This window comes from Musca vetustissima, unplaced genomic scaffold (assembly GCF_032173495.1).
Source record: "Musca vetustissima isolate MV318-11 ecotype Yass unplaced genomic scaffold, APGP_CSIRO_Mvet_v1 utg11543, whole genome shotgun sequence".
In the NCBI taxonomy this organism is placed as follows: domain Eukaryota; kingdom Metazoa; phylum Arthropoda; class Insecta; order Diptera; family Muscidae; genus Musca; species Musca vetustissima.
In genome coordinates this window covers 33,490-59,444 of record NW_026882310.1, presented here as the reverse complement: position 1 = coordinate 59,444, position 25,955 = coordinate 33,490, and the positions used below count along the sequence as shown (strand labels likewise).

The window sequence follows — 25,955 nt, the reverse complement described above, 5'->3', positions numbered from 1 at the left end:
ATCTCTGCAAATGTTGGACTTGAGTTGTGGTATTTCCGTCAACCGTTTGTCCTGATACAATATCCACGGAATCATTGGAAGTCATAATGATGAAGTGAAAATTTTTGTTAGTCACTGGATGTTCAGTTTTTCACGTTGGAAATTTTATTAACTCGCCAAATCAAACAGCCGAATACTACAACCGTTTCGTCTGACAGTAAAATTTCAAATGAATTGTTCTGCTTTACGTTTTAATAAACAGTTATTGTTGTTGTTATCATTTGCGATAGACAATGCTTACGTTTCAGTCTAAATATATGTACCAGACTATGGTTATTTTTGGAGTTTCTTGTTGTTTTTATTGTCATTGGTTGTTGAAAAAATGGTATTTCCTTAGTCTTTGATTTCATTTTTTGTTAGCAACAATAATACACCGAGAGAAATTGAGTTCATTTTGGTCAGAAAGCTAATTCAGCTAAGCTGAATTGAAAAATTTCGGTCAGAAACCTAATTCAGCTAAGCTGAATTACAGATTTACGTCCAGAAACGTAATTCAGCTAATCTAAATGAAAAAAATCAATCGGAGACCTAACTCAGCTAAGCTGAATTGAAGATTTCCTACCGAAAACCTAATTCAGCTAAGCTGAATTGAAGATTTCCTACCGAAAACCTAATTCAGCTAAGCTGAATTGCAGATTTCCTATCAAAAACCAAATTCAGTCAAGCTAAATTGAAGATTTCCTTTCAAAAACCTAATTCAGCTAAGATAAATTGAAGATTTCCTTTTAAATACCTAATTCAGCTAAGCTGAATTGAAGATTTCCTATCAAAACCCTAATTCAGCTAAGCTTAATTGCTGATTTCACGTCGTAAACTTAATTCAGCTAAGCTAAATTGAGGATTTCCTATTGAAAACCTAATTTAGTTAAGCTGAATTGCAGATTTCAAGTCGGAAACCTAATTCAGCTAAGCTGAATTGAAGATTTCCTAAAGAAAACCTAATTTAGCTAATTGCAGCTGAATTGCAGATTTCCTCTTGTAAAACTTATTCAGCTGAGCTGAATTGCAGATTTCTTATGGAAAACCTAATTCAATTAAGCCGAATTGTAGATATCCTATCAAAAACCTAATTCAGATGAGCTGAAATGCAGATTTCATGTCGGAAACCTAATTCAGCTAAGCTGAATTGTAGATTTTATATCGAAATCCTAATTCAGCTAAGCTAGTTTGTAGATTTCCTATCGAAAACCTTAATTCAGCTAAGGTGAATTGACAATTTTTCTATAGGATTTGGTTTCCAGCTGAGCTGAATTGCAGTTCTCCTACAGGAAACCTTATTCAGGATTTCTTAATGAAAATCGTATTCAGCTAAGTTAGTTGCTTTCCCTCAGTGTATCGAAATTCCTTTAGACTGCAATAAAAGGTCACGCAACTTTTGTTCGCCTTTGAAATTGCCTTCTTTTGCGAGTTGTTGTTGTTTTTTGCCAAAAGTGAAACAATGATTCATTGTTTTGTTGTTGTTGTTATAGAGGGGGGGTTGTTTGTTGAATTGCTCAAGCAACAGCCAGTTGTTTGACCTCCCCTCCCCCGCTCTCCAATTAGACTGACACTGAAAATCAACAAATGTCAAACAAATTTACCACACAGCTAGCTTGCATGTCAATTATTTTTAACAAAACGTTTTGACGGCTTCTTTGGCATTTCGCAGGATTTTCTTCTGGGGTATATTTTTAAGGCTATTTAAAATCTCATAAGGTCATATTTCAAATCGAAATTTCAATACTCTGGATTTTTCTCTGCCGATTACAAAGGCCTAACTTTAATTATTTTTTGCGGAGTTATGACTGAAAATTTTCACAAATGGCTTTATAACATGAACCGCCGCAAAAATCCTTAATGGCTTCGATGATATCCATAGCTGAAAAAATGTCATAGTGACGCAGGTAAATTTTATTTTCTTCATTGAGTTCAAAGTTTTCTTTCGGAGGTAATTGCCGTTAACTTAAGTTGTTAAAGCTAAAATCCAAACGTAAATATTTAAATAAGAAATTTAAATAATTGACATTAAAACAAAGTTTTGCAGCACGATACACCGAACGAAGCGGATCAATTCAGAACACAATTATTATTATGAGCGAGTGAATAAGGTTGTTTGTGGGTCCCTTAGTGAGTTGTATTAACCCATTAGGGAGCAATTCAGTTACGCTGAATTAAAGATTTCTTATGGGAAACCTAATTCAGTTAAGCTGAATTGCAAATTTCTTATGAGAAACCCTATTAAGCTAAGCTGAATTGCAGATTTCGTATAGAAACCCTAATTCAGCTAAGCTTAATTGAAGATTTCTTATGGAAACCTCAATTCAGCTAATCTGAATTGCAGATTTCCTACGGAAAACATTATTCAGCTAAGCTGAATTGCGATTTCATGTGGAAAACCTAATTCAGCTAAGCTGAATTGTCGATTTTTCTTATTCAGCTAAGCTGAATTGCAGATTTCCCAAGGGAAAACTTCTTCACCAAAGCTGAATTGCAGATTTCCTATGGGAAACCTTATTCAGCTAAGTGTATTAACCCATAAGGGAGCAATTCAGCTAAGCTGAATTACAGATTTCCTATGGAAACCCTTATTCAGCTAAGCTGAATTACAGATTTTGTATGGAAAACCTTCTTCAGCTAAGCTGAATTGCAGATTTTGTATGGAAAACCTTCTTCAGCTAAGCTGAATTGCAGATTTCCTATGGGAATCCTTATTCAGCTAAGCTGAATTGTAGAGTTCATGTAAGAGAACTTATTCATCTAAGCTGAATTGCAGATTTCTTATGGGAAACCTTATTCAGCTAAGCTGAATTGCAGATTTTCTAGGGAAACCTTCTTCAGCTAAGCTGAATTGCAGATTTCCTATGGGAAACCTTATTCAGCTAAGCTGAATTGTAGAGTTCATGTAAGAGAACTTATTCATCTAAGCTGAATTGCAGATTTCTTATGGGAACCCTTATTCAGCTAAGCTGAATTGCAGATTTTCTAGGGAAACCTTATTCAGCTAAGCTGAATTGCAGTTTTCCTAGGGAAACCCTTCGAAAAACCTTATTCAGCTAAGCTGAATTAAATATTTCTTACTGAAACCCTTATTCAGCTAAGCAGAATTGCTGATTTCCTGTAGAAAACCTTATTCAGCTAAGTTGAATTTCATATTTTCTGTAGAAAACTTTATTCAGCTAAGCTGAATTGAAGATTTCGAAAGGAAAACCTAATTCAGCTAAGCTGAATTGCAGTTTTTCTGTGGAAAACCTTATTCAGCTAAGCTGAATTGCAGATTTCTTATGGAAAACCTCATTCATCTGCGCGGAATTGCAGATTTCCTATAGAAACCCATATTCAGCTAACGTAATTTTGTTATGAACTACCTTATTCAGCTCTTAGCTGAATAATCTATACCACACACATGTGTTGACGTGTGTATAATAATTATACAATTAATTTTCTGCAGAGTGGGTATCACCGCTCTTGGCTTTGTTTTATTGCGTATTTATATTCTATTGAACTTCGTTGTTGTGTCGTAAGCCAAGTCAAGGGCAAAGGTTAACATTCATTCGAGAGATTAATATTTTCATGCAGGTTTTTTTAGAAAATTTTCGAAATTTCCATTATCGGAATTCACCACCCACCTTCCAATCATTCTGAACAGTGAAAAAAAGATTCAAGTGCTAAATTTAATTGATTTTTGTAGGCCTTTCAAATGTCCAACTATGACCAATGTAGGTGGCTGGATAACTGACTCCACTTGAGGCTATTAAAAATCCGCACTTGCCTAGGCATGGACCGATGCGTGTGGCAGACAAGTGTCACTTAAGAATTGATTAGTTGTATTGACGCTTAAAATTGCTATGCGTCGAACGCATAGCCACAAACCCAACGCCAATGAATGTGGGCTTTGATTTGAGTCAACAGAGAAAAGAGGTGAGAGGGAGAGTGAAAAAGCAACAACAACAAATAAATTGACAGTTAACAAAATAATAATAGAATGAAATTGATTGCTTGCTTGACAACACATTCTTAATGGCAATTCAATTAATTTGATTGCGGCTATTAATTAATTGGTTGGAAGAGATTAAAGAGGTGGTAGCAATTAGATTGATTTAGCTTAGCTGAATAGAAGCTTACCTAGAGGAAACCCTCATTCAGCTAAGCTGAATTGTAGATTTCATGTTGGAAACTTTATTCAGCTAAGCTGAATTGCAAATTTCATGTCGAAAACCTAATTCAGCTAAACTGAATTGCAGATTTCGTATCGGAAACATAATTCAGCAGACCTGAATTGTAGGTTTCATGTCGGAAACCTAATTCAGCTAAGCTAAAATGAAGAGTTCATGTCGGAAACCTAATTCAGCTAAGTTAAATTGAAGATTTCATGTCGGAAACGTAATTCAGCTGAGCTGAATTGCAGATTCCATGTCAGAAACCTAATTTAGCTAAGCTGAATTTCAGGTTTCATGTCGGAAACCTAATTCAGCTGGGCTGAATTGCAGATTTCATGTCAGAAATCTAATTCAGCTTAGCAGAATTGCAGATTTCATGTCAGAAATCTAATTCAGCTTAGCAGAATTGCAGATTTCATGTCAGAAACCTAATTCAGCTAAGCTGAATTGCAGATTTCATATCGGAAATCTAATTCAGCTAAGCTGAATTGCAGATTTCATATCGGAAATCTAATTCAGCTAAGCTAAATTGAAAATTCCATATAGAAAACCTAATTCAGCTAAGTTGAATTGCAGATTCCAGGTCGGAAATCTAATTCAGCTATGCTGAATTCCAGATTTCATATCGGAAACCTAATTCAGCTAAGTAGAATTGCCGATTTCATGTGGAAACTTAATTTAGCTATGCTAAATTGAAGAATTCCAATGGAAACCTTAATTCAGCTGAAAAAAATACTTATATAATTATTTTATGTAAGAGAAAATCATTTAAAAATCCTATTCCCTTCGTATTGATCCTTTTGAATTGTCGCACATCTTCGTTTACTTTTCATTTGTCACAGACAATTGCATGGGAAAAAGAAAAACTTCAAATACTTGCACATGACACAAAGTCTTCGGTAAGTGTATGAGGATTTCGAAGTAGTTCTTCGGCATTTTCCTTTATTCCGACTTCTATTCAAAGCAACAGTATGGCGACAAAAAGAAGTCAAGGAGGAAGGAAAACTACTTCGCCAACAACTTGTTGAAACTTAAATGCACAAAGAAGTCATAGAAGAAAAGTACGAAGAAGGAAATGGTAGTCATTCAAAGCTAGGAAAAACACAAAAAAAAATAGAAATCCCTGAAAATCCTCCTTCCTTTGAGAATTGTCCCATCTCTCTCCTACCCTTTATAATTCTCCCATTTATCATGGCCAGGAAATCCATCACCAAGTATAACAAAAACTTTTACCTTAAGTGGCCACATTAAAGATAAATCTAACGTAACGTAACCTCCCCTGACCCCGCATATCTGCTGCTTGATATGCTTACCGAAGCAAGGCAGGACTATTGTAAGGATAATCAACTTTTGTGTCAGGATCAAGTGTGAAATGTCTTGTTAAACATTTGTTTTGCTCTTGGCTGTGCGGCATACCTGTAGCCGTGGCATGCGGAGGCCAAGGGGTGGCTAAAAGCATTTCCCTTTTCTTTTGCTATCAAATCACAGCTATCAGCATAAATATGTTTTATGTTATGTGGGAAGGATATCTAGATGTGTATGTGTGCGTGTGTGTGTAGCACAATTTATTCATATTATTCCAATTGGATGCGTGCATATTTTTGCCCTTTATTTTCCATTCATTTGGAAAATTAATTTCATTTGATGGTTTGTCATGATACCTTTTATCTTAAAAGGTGTGAAAGAGGATTGGGCAGGGTGGGACTATATTGACTAGATTAGTAGTTTAAGGGGTTCCTCTTATGTTTTTGTATAATAAAGCAATAAATTTGTCTTAAGAACAGATAAGGGGTGTAAATCAATTTACAATTGGAGATTTTGGTAATAAATCTGCAATTCAGCCTAGCTGAATTAAGTTTCCACCCTGAAATCTGCAATTCAGCTTAGCTGAATTAGATTTCCGACATGAAATCTACAAATCAGCTTAGCTGAATTAGGTTTCCGACATTCAATCTACAATTCAGCATAGCTGAATTAGGCATCCAATATGAAATATGCTATTCAGCTACGCAAAATTAGATTTCCGACATGAAATCTACAATTCAGCTAAGCTGAATTAGGTTTTCTACATCAAATCTACAATTTAGCTTAGCTGAATTGGGTTTCCGACATCAAATCTGCAATTCAGCCTAGCTGAATTAGGTTTCCAACATGAAATCTGCAATGCAGCTTAACTGAATTAGGTTTCCGATATGAAATCTACAATTCAGCTCATCTGAATTGGGTTTACGATATGAAATCTACAATTCAGCTTAGCTGAATTAGGTTTACGATATGAAATCATCAATTCAGCTTAGCTGAATTAATTTTCCGCCATTAAATCTGCAATTCAGCCCAGCTGAATTAAGGTTTCCATAGGAAATCTTCAATTCAGCCCAGCTGAATTAAGGTTTCCATAGGAAATCTTCAATTCAGCCCAGCTGAATTAAGGTTTCCATAGGAAATCTTCAATTCAGCCTAGCTGAATTAAGGTTTCCATAGGATATCTTCAATTCAGCCCAGCTGAATTAAGGTTTCCATAGGAAATCTTCATTTCAGCCCAGCTGAATTAAGGTTTCCATAGGAAATCTTCATTTCAGCCCAGCTGAATTAAGGTTTCCATAGGAAATCTTCAATTCAGCCCAGCTGAATTAAGGTTTCCATTGGTAAGCTTCAATTCAGCCCAGCTAAATTAGTGTTTCCATAGGAAATCTTCAATTCAGCCCAGCTGAATTAAGGTTTCTATAGGAAATCTTTAATTCAGCCCAGCTGAATTAAGGTTTCTATAGGAAATCTTCAATTCAGCCCAGCTGAATTAAGGTCTGCATGGGAAATCTTCAATTCAGCCCAACTGAATAAATGTTTCCTTCATTTCAGCCTGGTTTAAATAATCAATTCTTTGATTTTTTGTCTTATTCATAACACTGTGCCATTACCATGCCACTTCATTACCATTGACAACCATTATTTTAGCTCATTAACTTAAGTGCTTCCTGACAGCTTATCTAGCTTTGCTGCCGCCTTGTGGTAATTGTGGTGGGTTATTTATGAAAGCCCCAAGGGGAAACAATGATTGTTAACATTTGTTGGCTCTTTGAAACACAATGAACCCTTGACTCCTGGGCTTTGTAGAACATTATCATAATCTGAAATACGAAATCTCCTGACTTACCAACAGTTGTCAGCAACATATTGTCCAGCAGCAAGGCTATGGCCACAATAACCAATACCAAACGTGACGAACCCCTCCATCCGATCATCCAATTTTTAAAGGCGGCCCAGGACCCGGCAGCTCTATAATTTTCTTGTCGATGATGATCTGGTGGTGGTATGGGTGGTCCAGCGCCTCCAGATCTCCCGCCACCTGGTGGTGAGGTCATTTTGGGATCCGCTGGAGTGGTGGCTCCCACACCCAATATCCCACCATATCCACTACCCCGCTCGCTGGCATTAAGGCCGTCCGTGTTGTTGCTGCCGCTGCTGCCATTCTGCTGTTGCTGCTGTGTCTGTAGATGTTGCTTGAAGGGATTCTTGCTCGGTGTGTCGTTGTTGAGTGCTGTTGAGTTCGGTGTATTGGTAGTGAAGGATGTTGTCGATTCGTTGAGGCCGGTTTTATTTAATGTCGCTGCTGCTGCTGTTGAATTTGAAGATGAAGTTTTATGCTGTCTTAGTTCACCACCACCGGCTTCAGACGATTGCATTGCGTTATGGAATTGTTACTGGAAAGAAAAATAAATACACATACACACATAAATAAAAAAAAATTGAATTATTATTTAAAAAAGGAAGGAAATCTGGTTTTAATTATTTTTTTGAACTTTGGAGGTCATTGAAAAATTAAATGGTAGGAAAAGGGGGAGGGGGAGTGTGGATTGTGTATGTGATTCTCCCCCCATTTTGCCAGGGTATTTAGCTGTAGCAATGAGCTTTAATTTGATTACATTTTAATATCATCATCCGCAAGTAATCCTATTAGAAGATGTGGAATGAATGGGGATGGAGAATTGAAATAAATAAGAAGTCAAGTAGCGGAAGACTGCTGAAGAAAAAACTCATGGAGGATTGGGAATAAAACAGATTGAAAATATGATATTTGAAGGAAATTTTAATAAAATTTTCGGAGTATTGGGGATTTGGAAGATATTATTTATTGACTTATTATTATTTTTTTTTTTTATATTAAAAGAAAAAATATTAATTCAATAAAAAATCATATATTTATTTATTTATTTTCACACAAAAAATCCAATGATAGCTAATTTATAAACAATTTTTTATTAAAAATATTATTTAAGAATTTGTAAACATTTTTGTTATAACACTGCAGTTCAAATTCTAATTTTTTTTATTGAAAAATGTCCACAATATTTTCTAGTTTTTAATGTTTATTGAAAAAAGTTTTAAGTCAAAATTGAAAATACTATTTTTTCTTTAATTACATGTCAATACATATATAACTATTTTAATTTTTAATAATATAAATGCAATTTTTTAAACTGTAAAGTATTTGAGTTTAAATTTTTCATTTCATACAGTTTTTAAGCTGACAAACCTAAGTGAATTTATTCAACAACAGGCCAAAACTAATTGGACAACTATTAAAGATCGGGATTTGTTCCTCATGTGAAAATAAAATAAAAAATCTATTTAATTTTAAGCACGGAAAAATAATAAAAAATATTAAATTCGAGTTTACAAATAAGCTTTGAGAGAGATTCAAAGTCATGTTAACTGTTGAGCGTATAACTAATAACAACACTTATACGTCGCCTAGACCAAAGGAATATTTTTTACGGAATTATTTTAATACCCCAATAGGGTGCGAATTTAAAAGGAAAAACATTTTTAAAAAGCAAGACGGACTGTGAATTGGGAGACGTAAATTTCCCAATTTCCAATAATAAAGGTGATTGGAAATGTGGATTTCCAAAGGATTCTTTTTGAAAGAGGGAAGTTACATTTCCAAAATTGTTTATAATAGGTTTGAATATTTCTAAGACATTTTTTTAAATGTTTACATATATTAAAAATTAGATTATAGTGTCTAGTATATGCAAACAAAACATTATTTAATGGTGAAGATTAATTCTCTAAGTATATTTATATTTGATTTAACGTATTATTTGGAAGCTATCATATTCAGAATTGTTTATACGTCACATAAAAATATATTGTTCAAACACCGAACAAGGTATGGACTTTTTTTAACATATTTCTCAAAGATGTTACAAGAATTGGATTTAAAAGAAATACATTTTTAAAAATAAGAAGGACTGTGAATTGTGGGATGAGAATTCCCTCTTCCAAAAAATAAATAAAGAATTCAGATGTTTATTTTGATCAAGGAGCGTATAACTAACAACAACACTTATACGTCACCTAGTCCAAAGTGTTTATTTCAATAATTTTTCAAAAGCGCTATACTTTGTGAATTTTTTGAAAAATATTGCTCAAACACTGAAAAAGGAATGGACTTTTTAAAATGTATTTCTCGAAGATCTTACAAGAATTGCTCTTCCCGATTTCCCAAATTTTTATAATAGGGGTGAATAGAAATGTTTTTCTTTTAGGAAGAGGGAATTCACATTCCCAAAATAGTTTGAACGTTTCTAAGAATAATCATACATTTTTTTATTATTTGTTTACAAAAAATTAATATTAGATTTTATTTTGTAAACAATATAAAGTAATTATTTAGGCCACAAAAAATGTTTACGTAAAGTAATTATTTAAGCAAAAAAATATAGTTGTGACATTTATTTTTGATTTCACGTATTATTTACAAACTATTACATACACAATGGTTTATTTTGACCATGGATCGTATAACTAATAACAACACCTAGTCCAGACAAATATTTTTAATGGAATTATTTTAAAACACTTTTTTTAAACACAATAAAAGGTGTTAAATTTTCTATATGCAAAAAATCATGTAGAAGGATATTTATTTTTAATTTGACCAAGGAGCGTATAATTAACAACAACCCTTATACATCACGTAGTCCAGAGAAATAATTTTAAAACTTTTTTCGAACTCCCTGTAAGGTGTGAATTTTATGACAAATATTTTTCAAACGCCCAGCTAAGCTTGGTATTTGTCAAAGTTCTAACCAGGAGTGGATTTAAAAAATATTATTTTCTAAAAGCAAAACTATTGAAAACATTCAGATTGAATATTCTATAAAATTTTTGAGGTTCTCCTTGGGGTAAAAATATACAATACATTTTCAAAAAATTATTGAGTACACAGAGCCTGATAATCTATTTATGTCCCGCCTCAAATAATTCAACATCTAATTTTTGGGCTCTTTTGGAGATTAAATTTTTAATTGTAGATTTTGGACTCGTGAATTTCAGAAAAGATTTCAACTCCAAACTGAAAAAAGGGGGTAGGACTATGGTATGACATTTTCTGTGAATTGAAGGGGCTGTAAATTGTCATTTCCAATTTTGGAGGATGAAAATATATTTGTTAGCAATTTTCAAAATGGATACAATTTTTTACATAGCCTCCTTATCAATGTCGGTATATTGAAAGTGTGAGCTGTATTTTTCCAACCGGAATGGCTGTAATTTTCCCGCAATTTAAGCCGCATTTTCCTACCGAACTTTTCATTCCAGTTCTTGGTAAATAAAATACATCTCAGAATATTTTCTGTATTTTAACGGAACATTAGGCGTATACGCTAAAAGTACACAAATTGAATTCCTCAGGCGTATGATGTCTGATGTTACTTATGTTGCTAAGAGTACACGAATTGAATATCAAAGACCTAAAAATAGGTTTTCTTTTTTAATTTCACATTAATATTTAGTAATTAGAAAAATACATGTAGTCAAATTAAGCAAATATATGAAAAATTGACCAATAATTATATCTGAGTTAATTTTATATGGACACCTAGGCGCATGATGTATGGCATTTCTTATACGCTGCGTTTCAATGTATAATATTCGCTGCCTAGAAGAATGCTATTTATTTTCCAAAATCAATATTTTAAGAAGAAAAATAAAAATGTTGTTCTTGATAGGCACCCATTGAATCTGATTTTGGTACATGAAATAATAGGCGTATGATATACGACAAAGTGTACACATTATGAATATTAAAGTAAAATAAAAAATGGAGATATAATTTTTGATGTGTTTAAAATTAAAACAATACAAACCAGCGAGCGTAACAGTATAGTCGGACGGGGCCGACCATACGATACCCTACACAACTTCCATGAAAATCTAACTTTCTGTGGTTCTATATTCTGAGATTGGGCAATATTTCGCGATATTCGCACACTTTTGACTGGCTAGAGGTCAGCAAATATTAATAATAATCAGTACAGCACCTCTAATTACTTGTCCAGATTCCCTTCACCGTGGGTTGTGTTATGATGTTCGGCTTTCGACTGGAAAAGTACAAATAATTGCGTTTTCGGTCCATTTCATCCGAAAAATATTTTCTGATCATCACCTAACATTTTAGGCGTTGTCCTTGGCCATAACTGGAACCTCATGGAACATTTCAAAGCGATCAGCGCTACATTTCCGCCCTCCAGTGTGGTAATAGGTTACTAAATAATATATGAATACGTAAGCACCTGTAAATATTTAAGTGTAACTCCCGCATCCGAGTACCTTCGACAATATAATTGGTATTAATTTAAAGGTCAACCACTCCTCTTGGATATACTATCAATTTCTCTGGTCTATGTCCTTCAATGGTAAATATATACGCTATAGAATACAAATTTTGTCATTTTTCACACAAAAGTTAGGGTCCATTTGACCCGCTAAATATTGACCGATCTTTATTCTTTGGCCCGATCCCCTTCTCCATGGAAAAATTCGCGGTGTTTGGGCCATAATTGCGGCCTCTGGAGCGACCAGAAAAACCGACAAAAATAAAGTTTTTGGTCCATTTCATCCCCTAAATATTAACAATAGGGGTCTTCATTGGCCAGAACCCATCCTACATGCAAAATTTCGTGAAGATTGGTCCATAACTGTGGCCTGTATCGTGTTTACAAATTATAATGGACAGACGGACAGACGGACGGACACACATGTCTAGATCGACTCAGCTAGTCGAGATATGACGATCGGTATACTTAAAGGTGGGTCTAGGACCAATATTTCGCGGCGTTACAAACTTTTGGGGCTGCACAAAGCTATAATACCCTGACAACATAGTTGTGTAGGGTATTAAAATTAGATTTGATAGAAGAGGTATGTTGTATGATGTAGTACCTTTATCTAGTTTTTTTAGAAATTTAGTCTATTTTTTAATAAAGTCGTTTTACTCTTTTTTCAATATTTTGATCGCTTTATACATAGTTTTAATTTCAATATTTTTTGGGGACCCATAGAAAGAATTCTGGCTATAGAAGCCCTTCTTATGATCCTCTGCGATGTCCCAGATATGCGATTCAACCCCTAGAAGATCTGTAAACTGTATTGTAGATTTTGAAATCTTATGAAAGTGTTACTTTCAATACAGGACCTCCAACGACATTTTTATAAAAAGCCTATAAATAATTAGTAAGCTCTCTTAATGTACCTAAACTTTTGTCTAGGGTATTAAAATTCTACATTTGAAATTCACACCACAATTATTGTATTATGATATTTTGAATAGCAATCCATTCGAATTTATCCCATAATAATAAAAAACTTAAAATCAACAATGTCCGTTACTTGACATATTTACTCAGTGCCCGCAGCCAGCTGTAAAACGTATCGTGTTAGCGCCAATAACAACAAAAATTACAATGAGCAACAACATCAATTGCCGATTCTATTCCCAAAGCATTGTAAAGCTATAAAATTGTAAATTTGACTCAATAGCTAAAAAAATTATGATGGCTAATGCTAATAAAACAATTACAGCTTTCTAATGAAGTCAAATTAGAATTGGAACATTTGAAAAAAAATGAAAATTTTTTTCCATTCACTTCTGAAAATAAATTCAATGAAGAAAAATTGTTAAAGAAAAATTCAGCAGTAATACAAAAAAAAAAATAATTATTTGCAAATTAAATTTTCTTAAAAATGGGATTAAATTGCCTAATAATAAGGTCTTAAACAAATTAACACACAATAAAAAACAAATGATTATTTTTCGAAAGGGAAACAATACTAGACAAAAACCCTGCTGTCTCATTGAATGAAAAGTTTAAATGGTGTTGTAAACCAGCCCATCAATTGCCTGTCATTGGCATACAAATATCGCTGAAGGCATATCAAACACTCAAGCACTTTGGAGGCACACTTTTACGAGCTAGGCATTGATATACTATCTAGAATCTACGTCCTTAGAAAATTTCTTACACACAGCCTCAAAGGGGGGAAGAGAAAAAAAATCAATTCATATACTCACTCCCCCACCTCTGTATGCCTCTTTAGTTCTCAATATGCTATTTTCAGTACCATTTACAATTTTTGTGAACATAGAAAATTGAATTTTCATAATTTAATTCATTCACTACATTGTCGACAGCCTCGGTAGCATCTTTCACATTTTTCGCCTTTAGATGATTGTCAATAATAATGAAGAACACACTGTCTCTATTAGCTGTTGTTGTCGTCTTTTGCAGTGGTCCAAAGTTTTTCCAAACAATTTATTTTCTAATGTCATCAAGAAAATTATGAAACACCATTCATCTGTGCTCACACCCCACCAAAACATCCATCCATCCATCGACTCACAATGAACCAACATTTGTTGGGGGGGGCAATGTATGGCGTATGAGCAACTCATCGTCAACAACAAATTGACATATTTTTTCCGAAACTTTTAGTCAATTAAAAATATGAAATCTCATTTGCCTGTGTTATTTTGGAAAAGTTTCTTTCGAGATAGACAAAGTGAAATAATACTTTGTTGTTTAATTAAATCATTTTCACAGTCTTGCAAATTAGTTGTCAAAGAGGATGGACTCATGTGAAAAGATTTTTGTGAGAAGAAGTGTTTGCAAATTTGTAAATATATTTCAAATTAGATTTAAAATTTAAGGTTTTACAAAAAAAAAATCGATTTTTCAATAAAATTTTGAAACTGGAAAGTATATTTTTAGGTTGATAATAATTACTTTACATTTTTGCGTATAAGTAATGTCATAAATCATACGCCTACTGCACCTCTATATGAGATTTAGTTATAATTCAAAGTAGTGGGTGGCGTATGATGATTGTCATTACTTATACGTTCAAAGATACAAAGTACTGTAGTTGTGTATTTTAAAGGTATGCGAATCTGCACAATGTATACGTTACAATTTAACTATTTTCCATGTTCTATAGGAAATTTGTCATATTTCTTTAGAAAATTTACTGATTGGAAATAATATTGAGAAAAATAAGTCATATTTTGTGTCCCCTGAAGAAAATATGGGACAGTTATTAGCTTTTATAAAATCTCATTTGCCTGTGCTATTTAGAAAAGTTTCTTTCGAAATAGACAAAGTGAAATATTACTTTGTTGTTTAATTAAATCATTTTCACAGTTTTGCAAATTAGTTGTCAAAGAGGATGGGCTCATTTGAAAAGATTTTTTGTGAGAAGAAGTGTTTGCAAAATTTTAAGAGATATTTATAAAATTAGATTTTTATTTTAACTTTTGCAAAAAACGTGATTTCCTAACAACATTTTGAGAATAGAAAGTATATTTTTAGGCTGAAAAAATTACTTTATATTTAGCGTATAAGTAATGTCATACATCATACGCATACTGCACCTCTACATGTACCTCTATATGAGATTTAGTTTTAATGCAAATCAGTAGGCGTATGATTTATGACATTACTTATACGCTAAATGTAATAGAATCAGTATTAGCCTAAAAATATACTTTACTTTTGATTCATTCGATTTATATGGTCCACAATGAGATGAAGTTTCAATTAAATTTGTCATTCCATTTGCAAGATCTTGAAATATTCGCCGGAGATTCAATAAAGTAGATATATGTGTTCTTGATCGGAAATAAATTCTACATCAGGGAAAGTAGCCAGTTTTTTTTACCCTTCACCAGACTGTGGTACAGGGTATTATGTCTTTGTGCATATGTTTGTAACAGGCAAAAGGAAACGAGATAGACTCATAGTTCCTTTTGAGAATATGCATAGAATCACTTTCTGAATCGATTTATGCATGTCCGTCCGTCTGTCCGTCTGTTTGTGTTAAATTGTAAACAAAGTGCAGGTCGCATTTATAATCCGATTTGGATGAAATTTGGCACAGCTTATTTGTTTGGCCCAAGGACGAACCCTATTGAAATTGGGAAAAATCCGTTCAGATGTAGATATAGCTCCCATATATATTTTCGTCCGATTTAAGGTAAATGGTGCACCAACGACCCTATATATCTTTCGATTTGCACGAAATTTGGTATAACGTACTGAATTGAGGCTAGAGTGATGTCTGCCAAGTTTCGTGAAATTCGGTCCAGATTTAGATATAGCTCCCATATATAGTTTCGTCCGATTTAAGGTAAATGATGCACCAACGACCCTATATATCTTTCGATTTGCACGAAATTTGGTATAACGAACTGATTTGAGCCTAGAGTGATATCTGCCAAGTTTCGAGAAAATCGGTCCAGATTTAGATATAGCTCCCATATATATTTTCGTCCGATTTCATGTAAATGGTGCACCAAAGTCCCTATATATCTTTCGATTTGCACCAAATTTGGCATAAAGTACTGAATTTAGCCTAGAGTGATGTCTACCAAGTTTCGCGAAAATCGTTCAAAATTTAGATATAGCTCTCATATATAGTTTCGTCCGATTTCATGTAAATTGTGCACCAAAGTCCCTAAATATCCTTCGAATTGCACGAAGTACTGAATTGAGCCTAGAGTGATATCTGCCATGTTTCGTGAAAATCGGTCCACATTTAGATATAGCTCCCTTATATTATAGATTGATTTTAAGTAATTGACGCACCAAGGAAGTAAATTGGGCATCAAGCTCCTCATGTTAGTCAGATTGACATCAAATTTTGCACAACGTACACAATTAGGCATAGAATTACGTAGTTGCGTTTTTGTAGAAGTACAGACTTAGCCCAACGGATGACCTATAGATATTTACTTGAAGTCGATTTACATACTTTTGTCTCAATGTAACAAGCGAATGACATGTTTATGTATAGATCTAGATTTCATCCAATTTCATGTTAATAGTCCTGTTTAATATAACCATAGTGGTGAAGGGTATCATATAGTCGGCCCGCCCGACTTTTTTTTTTGAAATCATGCCAGAGATCGTAATATTTATGATTGATCCTTGAAGGTTTTTTGGCTGGATTTTCCAAACGATTTTCAGGCCAAAACAATATTTTTCTCATGATGTAGTATACGAATGATTTATAGCATTACTTATACGCCTAGACATATTTTTATATAAATTAAAAACTAAAAATAAAATGTTGCATATCTTTGCAGATTCTGGAACCGAACAACTCCAAATCACCAAGCACAATTTTGGCAATACTCCATGAAAATGTAAGTTTCGGATTATCGTAAGTAAAACTGTGAAACTCCTTTTATAATCTGCTAACAATTGTAGTATAGGTGTAGGGTATCTTCGCAAAATATATTCACTTTTTAATTGTTGTTATTACTGCTGTTTTTTGTTTGCATTGTTTTCATAGTTGAATTACATTAAATGACGTATTACGATAATTGAGTGTAAACAAAATTAAATATTCTTATCGTCAAAATTAAATTAGCAAATACAATGTCGTCGATGTGTCTGTTTGGACATCTCTCGATGAGATGGGAAAATTTTCCTGTGACATTTTGTCTTAACAAACAAAATAAAACACGTGAACAATCTTGTAAATAGTTTTTTTTTTTTTTTTGCCCTCCATTAAAACATGTGTTTTACTACTACAGACAATAGTAGAGGATAAAAACAAACTTCTACTGATTATTTTTTTAGAAACTGGTTTTGTAAATAAAAATTATTGTAATGACAATACTGCGGGATAAAACGACCGAAACATGACACATGTACGACGTAATAAAATAAAATACTGTTTTGATCATATTTATTAGTTGAAAATTGAAAAAATGAGAACATAAAATGAACAAAATCTTCATCATCATGAAGGATAATACAATTTTTGAAATATGATCCAAAATCAAATATGCTATGGTGCCGTATGAGTTATGACACAACGTATACGCCACCAAATTTCCCAGTATTTTGTAAAGTAAGAAGATTTATGGTCTGCGAATATTTATTTTTCAACCATATCATTCGATATTTTATTGCAATTTTTTTCGAATAAAAATCTGAAAATTTTCAGATTTTTAAATATACAACTATGTTGTCAGGGTATTATAGCTTTGTGCAGCCCTAGAGTTTGTAACGCCACGAAATATTGGTGCTAGACCCACCTTTGAGTACACCGATCGTTATATCTCGACTAGCTGAGTCGATCTAGACATGCGTGTCCGTCTGTGCGTTTGAAATTTTCCATGAGGATCCAGGTATGGCCAAGGACAACGCCGATAATTTTCAGTTATGATCAGATAATAATATTCAAACGAAATGGACTGAAATCTTAATTTTTTGTGTCTTTTTCGAGTCGATCTATAGGCCGCAATGGAAGGGCGAAAGGAATCTAGACAAGTAATTAGAAGGGCTGTACTGAATATTAGTAATATTCATCGGGTCATCGGGTTGAAAGTATGGCGTGTAGGGTATCATGGTCGGCCCCGTCCGACTATACTGCTGCGCTCATTGGTTTTAATTTATATTGTGCCATATTTAAAATATGCCATGGCGGCGTATGCTTTATGTCACAACGTATACGTCACTAATGTAAAGTAAAAAAATATTTGTTTTTTTTATTTAAATTGCACAATATATGAATATATTAAATAATGTTTTAAACAATTTCGTACTTGTATAATTAATTCTTTATAAACGTGCATGCCTGATATTATTTTATTTAGTTTCATTCATATTTCCATTTAAAAAGGTAACATTTTTATTTGTTTTTATAATTGCAAATATATATTTTTTTATTAAATATGATATGTTTTTCAACATCTTACAAAAATTAGCTTCTTTTTTATATTCCTTAAACGAACTCACAATTCTTTTACACTTTCAAAAAATATCACATCTGATCCGCAATATCGTTGCATTTAGTTCCGCGTAAATATAAACAATGTTGAAAATATGGGAAATTTTCTAGTGAACGACAAAACGTCTACAATACTTGGATAGCGATTTATCGCCTAGGAAATTTAGCCATACAGTTTTTTTGTCTAAATGCCAATGGATTTACTTTTTTGTTGATATGTGCGTTTTTTTTCTATCTAGCCTAAGGAATCCAAAACATTGTCTTCAGAATTGTTTTCTTTTCTTAAGTGACGAAAAATATACTCTCAATAAATGTGTACAACAACAACAAATAGATATGTGTGCATAAAAAAATGTTTTAAGTCATATATTTACCTATTGGAAATATGAGGGATATATGGGAATTATATGGTTGTAGGGTGGAATTTGAAAAATAAAAAAAAAATTGTGAAGAAAAATTCTGAACTCTTTCAAAAACTAAATAAGAATGTAAATGAAATTGCCTGTATATCACAAAAAAATATACTAGTTTTCATATGGACTATATGGCGTATGACTTCTAACATTACTTATACGACAAGTTTGCGGAAATAAGAACTAGAACACTTTTCAGACAGCATTTCTAGAAGCTGAATTGTCGGGAAAATGTTTTTGGTCTACAATCTTACCAGCGATACAGGAAAGTAATACTAAGGCTTGATTTTTTTAAAAATATTTTTTTTTTTTTTTTTGAGGCTTACCCTAGGCGTGAACATTGAATATTGTCCTTAAAAAATGAACGACCAATGACAAAAATTACAGAACCAATTCTAGTAGAATATATAAGGGATATAGAATGTTGATTCCATGAAGTTTTTTTTTTTTTTTAAATTTCCTCATGAAATTATCCGTTTCCTGGGAACGATTTAGTAAAGTATCTTTAGCAAATTTCGACAAATCGACAACTTTTTACTAGAGTAAATTTGTCTTTATATAGAAGCCCAAGGTTAAACTTTATAATAAAAACTTTCTGGGATTTTTTTCTCATTTTTGCAATTTTTCCCTAACAGATTTTGTTTGTGGTGATTTTAGGGATCTTCTTCTTCTGAAAGATAATATCAAACGATTTTTTTATTTACACAATGCCGTAAATCATTATTTTTTATATGGGCGTATGATTTACGGCATAAAGTATACGCAAAGTGTTCATGAGACCTAAAAATATACTACGCAAATAAAAATTATAATATCTGTAAATAAATTTTAAATATTCTTGAATTCGCTAATCCGAAAATGTACAAAACAATTAAAAACAAATGTTCAATACCGTAAATCATTAAATTTTAATATAGAACTCTAGGCGTATGATTTATGGCATTACTTATACGCTATTTTAAATATTCATATATTCGTTAAATTAACAAAACAAATTATTGAAATGATTTGTTTCTTTTCACTGTAATATTGTTGCTAATAAATATTTCAAAATATTTGTGCATAAGTAATTTTTTTGTAAAGTCTGAATCTTATATGGTTTTATATAAAGTGGCTTTAAAATGGGAATATTTAAGATCATAACCTACCTAAAAATTAGCTGGAGAACAAATCGAAATTACAAAAATTATGTATTGTATACAGGTGGCGTATACATTTTGACATACATCATACGTCAATGGATTATCAATAGATTTTACCTGTTCAGATGCCTGTTCTTCAAATAAATCCATGTTTTTTATGGTGCCATGGGTGACAAATATTATTTCCTTTCGACAAAAATTATACCACCCTCGTTTACAAAATTGTTGCTCATATTACCGCACATTGATTGTTATTGTATTATATTGCTTTGTTGTTATTTTTTATTACGTGTCATGCCACATGAATTTTTTCTCAGATCTTTAAACTAAAAAAAAAAACACAAAAACTAAATGAAAAAGTATTTATTTGACGGTATATAAATCCCTCGTATTTAAAACATATATGAGAATTTACTCTTTTATAATTATTCTCTCGTAATGAGCAATTATAATTCGTTTTTTATAATCCCTAGTTTTTATAAGAAATTTGTCACGTTTCTATTGACGTTTTACTGAGAGCTAGAGCTATGGGAAAATGAAAACTATATAGACTCTCTGTTCTCCAGAAGATTTTGAGCGACAATTTCTCAGAACATTTGACAAGCCTTTTTTCCTGACATGACAAATTTTGTTTTATATTTGTTTTTTTTTTTTTTTTTTTTGTATTCTTGGGAAATGAGCAATTTGTTGTCTTTGCGGAACAAATATACACAATTGATTGATAAATGTTGATGGATCTACATCAGTTTGTTATACGGAAATTATTGATTGATTTATCATCTTCGGTAAGTCGAAATATTTATTCGAAATTTTTTCTTGTGGGGAATTGATAATAAAATTATCAAATTGCATTGAAATATAATTATGATGGTCAATGTTAATTTGGCGTCTTAATTTTGTAAACTGCAAGAGAGTATCAAATATGATGTGGTGTCGTATGAGTTATGGCACAACGTATACGTCAATAAATTTTAAATTAAATCGTTTAATATGTAAAATATGCTATGTGATCGTATGATTTATGACATAGCGTATACGTCACCGTAATATCGAATATACACGAAACTGAAGTATTGGAATAAAAATATAAAATTTTTTAAGGACTATAGAATAAAAATAAGATTGAAAGGAATCAGGCAAATTGTCCCTCACTGAAAACTTACTCCATTTAAAAATATGGGTTATTTGTGCTTTGGTGCCGTATGAGTTATGGCACAACGTATACGTGGCCGATTTTTATACCCTACACAACTATGTTGTCAGGGTATTATAGCTTTGTGCAGCCCCAAATGTTTGTAACGCCGCGAAATATTGGTCCTAGACCCACCTTTAAGTATACCGATCGTCATATCTCGACTAGCTGAGTCGATCTAGACATGTGTGTCCGTCCGTCCGTCTGTCCATTATAATTTGTAAACACGATACAGGCCACAGTTATGGACCAATCTTCACGAAATTTTGCATGTACGGTGGGTTCTGGCCAATGAAGACCCCTATTGTTTTTGGGAAAGATCGGTTAATATTTGGGGGAATTTTGGGAAATGGACCAAATACTAAATTTTTGTCGGGTTTTCTGGTCGCAATAATGGCCCGAACATCGTGAAATTTTCCATGGAGAAGGGGATTGGGCCAAAGAATAAGCATGCCTATTTTCATAAAGATCGGTCAATATTTAGCGGGTCAAATGGACCCTGACTTTTGTGTGAAAAATGACAAAATTTGTATTCTATTGCTTATATATTTGCCCCTGAAGGACATAGACCCGAGAAGTTGATATTATATCGAAGAGGAGTGGTTGACCTTTAAATTAAGACCAATTATATTGTTGTATGTGCTCGGATGTGGGAGTTACACCTAAATATTTACAGGTATCTCCGTATTCGTATATTATTTATTAACCCATTATCACTCTGGAGAGCGGAACTATAGCGCTGATCGCTTTGAAATGTTCCATGAGGTTCCAGTTATGGTCAAGGACAACGCCTATAATTTTCGGTGATGATCAGATAATAATTTTGGTATGAAGTGGACCGAAAACTTAATTTTTATACCCTACACAACTATGTTGTCAGGGTATTATAGCTTTGCGCAGCCCCAAAAGTTTGTAACGCAGCGAAATATTGGTCCTAGACCCACCTTTAAGTATACCGATCGTCATATCTCGACTAGCTGAGTCGATCTAGACATGTGTGTTCGTCCGTCCGTCTGTCCATTATAATTTGTAAACACGATACAGGCCACAGTTATGGACCAATCTTTACGAAATTTTGCATGTAGGATGGATTCTGGCCAATGAAGACCCCTATTGTTTTTGGTACAGATCAGTTAATATTTAGGGGTTTTCTGATCGCTCCAGAGGCCGCAATTATGGCGCGAACATCGCGAAATTTTACATGGAGAAGGGGATCGGGTCAAATGGACCCTGACTTTTGTTCCAATTATGGTCAAGGACAACGCCTATTATTTTCGGCGATGATCAGATAACCATTTTAGCATGTAGTGGACCGATGAGGGTGCAAATATCACGAAATATTGCCCAGGCTCAAAATAAACATCCGCAGAAAGTTAGAGTTCCGTGGAAGTTGTGTAGGGTATCGTATGGTCGGCCCCGTCCGACTATACTACTCCGCTCACTGGTTTATAGACTATGGATGGTAATAAAAACTGTAATCTTGAAATTAATTGGGGGTTCTTTGGAGTACAAATTGGAGAATTATTTGCTAGGGATTAGCTCAGGTATTTGCAATTTATGGTAAATTTTTAATAGATTAAAACGTCAAGTATATAAAAGCTGCTATAGTATGTTAGGACACAATTTTTTTTTATATCGATAATAATAAGAAATGTTTTCTTGCAATTATCAGTATTTTATAGAACTCTGTTATATTCCATTTTCCCAAAAATTATATTTTCTACAAGTTATCTGACCAACTTTTCTATATTTTCTTAAAATATTTCTACTTAATTGTAGTGTAAAATATGATATGGGGTCGTATAATTTATGATACACCTTATACGTCACCGATGTTGTCCTGTAAGATCGAAGATACTTTGAATAGAATTATTGGAATAAACAATATGAATTTTTATGGACTATAAAATGTATAAATTTAGTCCTTATATTATTTCTAAGGGCTATTAGATTAGTTCGTAGAGTTTATGCCTTTGGTGGCGTATAAGTTATAACATAACGTATACGTTACTATGGCAATGGCTGGAATAGTTGTTTATTCCTTCATTTATGTTAATAAAAATCAAAAAAAGTATTTTAAAAATGTTTCCTAATTTTGTATCTTCTCAAAAAACAAGAGTACAAATATATTTGTTCTGTCACCTCCTCCTTCTACTTTTCAACAACAAAGCAAATTTACTTTGTGTACATCTGTGGGTCTTATTTAATTTGTTTACACTTGTCGTGTGTACAGTGTCAAGTTTAAGTTTTAATTTGTCGAACAAATGAATTGTCAACGATCATTCAACTAGGTAGTCACTCGAGTCAGCCAGTCAGCAAGTCATTCACTGAGCGTGTCATACTTTGTGTACAACACATATTTATGTGCACAATGACCGACAACCGACAATAACACAAGAAGATCAACCGCGCATCCAACCGAACTAATGAATGCGGATAATATTTACTGTGATTAGTACCGCGAGAGAGATTCGACGACGATTAAGATGTACATTTGATTAAGGCAAATGATAAGAAGAGTTAGTTTTTTAGTAGGGGGTTAGTTCAGTAAGTTATGTGCTGAGGCAGTTGCAGATTATAATGATGATGATGCTGAGGAGAGATGTGGTGCACACCAATTAATGTTAATATATGTATTACAAATTGAAAGAGACAGCTTTCAATGTTTATGTTTGAGAAACAATGTAACTGCCGTGTTGAAAATAAATGGGTAACTTTTTTAATTTTAATTTACAAATTATAATTTCAGCTGTTATTTTAAGAATATTCTATTTATTTTGGAAAATATTCCTGTATAGAAAGTTTGTCATAGGGGTCAAGGTGGCGTATATGTCTGGCATTACTCATACAACACAAGTGACGAATTTGGGAAGCAATTTTGAACAAAGACATAGATATTATACATTTAATTTTTCTAATAAATAATAAAAATGGACTTTATCGACCAAAAAAAAAAAAAATATTACGACACCGATACTATAAAGTTTTATATGGATTAAGCCTATTCATTATGGTCTGAGAAAGGTGCAATATTATTTTTAAATTCTATAGAAAATATGGTAAGGTAAGGACTACAAAATAAAATATGCTGTTGTGACGTATGAGTTATGACACAACGTATACGACACTAATTTCCACGTTTAATATCGAATCCAAAAACATATGTAGTCTTGTCCTTTAAATATACGAAACATTTTGAAAAAAAGTTTAACTTTTATAAATATTTAAGCCAAATTCAATGGACCTTAGGAAAATTTTTTATTGTACCCTCCTTTTAAGGGAACCCCCCCCCCCCATTCTCAAATTTTTATTTTTACGATTTTAAATGGGCTGGTAAATCAATACCAATGCTTGTTAAGGTTTGTAACTTTGCACATATATAATTGAAGATTTAAAAAAGAAGAAAAATAATTTACAAAAAAATTTTGTTATTGTTTTGTTGTTGTTTTTTGTAATTAAAGAAAAGTCCTTATTTTTGATGGCGGGCATGATAACTCCTCACTGGAACATCGGAATCCGAAAATTCCAACGGTGTTAGAAATAGTACATGTCTGGCTCTCGTATGAACTAGGATTATTGACTTCGCTCTAAAATTAACAAAATGGTGGATCTTTGAAAAAATATTTTTGGAAAATCGCCGATTTTTGACCAAAAACCAAATTAAAAAATAAGGAAGATCTTCACCGATTGGCTTTATCCTAGTTCATACGAGAGCTATACACTCCCAGAGAAACGATGCAAAATTTGGAACCGATTGGATTATTAGTTTTTGAGTTATCGTGCCCGCCATTCGCAAAAAAATGTTTAGAGAAAAACGCGTTTAAAGTTTGAGAAACCCTTTAGCCGTCACTTGATGCTGACACACTAAATCGGATATATCTTCAACAGTTCTTGAGATTTTCACTTGGAATTTTGTAGAGACATTCTTTTATCAGTGTAGATTCGAATTATATCAACAAAAATTTTGACCCCGAGAATGGGGGGGGGGGGGTCCTCTTAAATAACAATCATCAAAATTTTATTGATAAGATATTATGATCCAATATTATTAGTCTTCTTCTATATCTATAAAAATACGGCTACTTATAAATATTTCACCACAAAATGCCATTTTAAGGTCCACAGAATTTCAGGCAAAGTCAGATATGATATAGTGGCGTATTATTTATGACATAATGTATACGTCACTATTATTTTTCCTAATAATATCATAACTCAAGGAGACACTATCAAAAATCGAGCTCAAGAGTTCTACCTTTAAAAATTCAAATTCTATCATAAACCTGATTTCCAGATAATAGTCAAGGAAATCCTCTAAGAAATCTCCTTAAAAATTTATGACTAAAGCTTTGGTGGTTTCTTCAAAAAATCCACGATTATATCCCAGAAAACCCCATAAAAAAACTGTCCTTAAATTATTATCAGGGTTTAAGCTCTGAATTTTTTTACAACCCTCTACGGAATTTAAAGGGTATTCCTTAGAGGGTTGTTGAGAAAAATGTCCGCAATTATAGCCAACGAAATTCTCCTGGAAATCGTCTCTAAAAATCCGCTATTATAACTCCGTGTGTGTTCTTAAAAAAATCTACAATTATAGCCCAGAAATGAAAAAAATCTCTAAAATGAAAACTTATTTTTACAAAAAAAAAAATCAACATTTTAGCCTAGAAAGTCCTTAAAAAACTCTTTATAGCCCAGAAAATCCTACAATAAATTTCGTTAAAAATCTTTGATTATATCTCTAAAAGGCTTATATATAAATTCCATCATTATAGTTCAAGAAGTCTTCTTTAAAAATCCACGATTAATGCTCAGGAATTCCTTTAAAAAAATGTTCTTAAAAAATCCACAAGTATAGCCCAGGAAATCTACTTTAAAAATATCGAAAATAGCCCAGTAAATCCTCTTACAAGTCTTCTTTAATAAATCCCCGATTATAGTTCAGGAAATCCTC

At 32.8% G+C, this 25,955-nt stretch overlaps 1 protein-coding gene across 1 annotated transcript in view; it reads right to left on the bottom strand.

Moving 5' to 3' along the window:
- LOC133328623 (synaptic vesicular amine transporter) overlaps positions 1-25,955 on the bottom strand; it is a 56,496-nt gene that overhangs the window by 12,324 nt on the left and 18,217 nt on the right. Inside the window, exon 2 of the mRNA XM_061537165.1 lies at positions 7,327-7,873. Within this exon, the coding sequence (XP_061393149.1) occupies positions 7,327-7,855 (529 nt within the window). The 5' untranslated portion in view covers positions 7,856-7,873. The remainder of the gene's footprint in view (positions 1-7,326; positions 7,874-25,955) is intronic.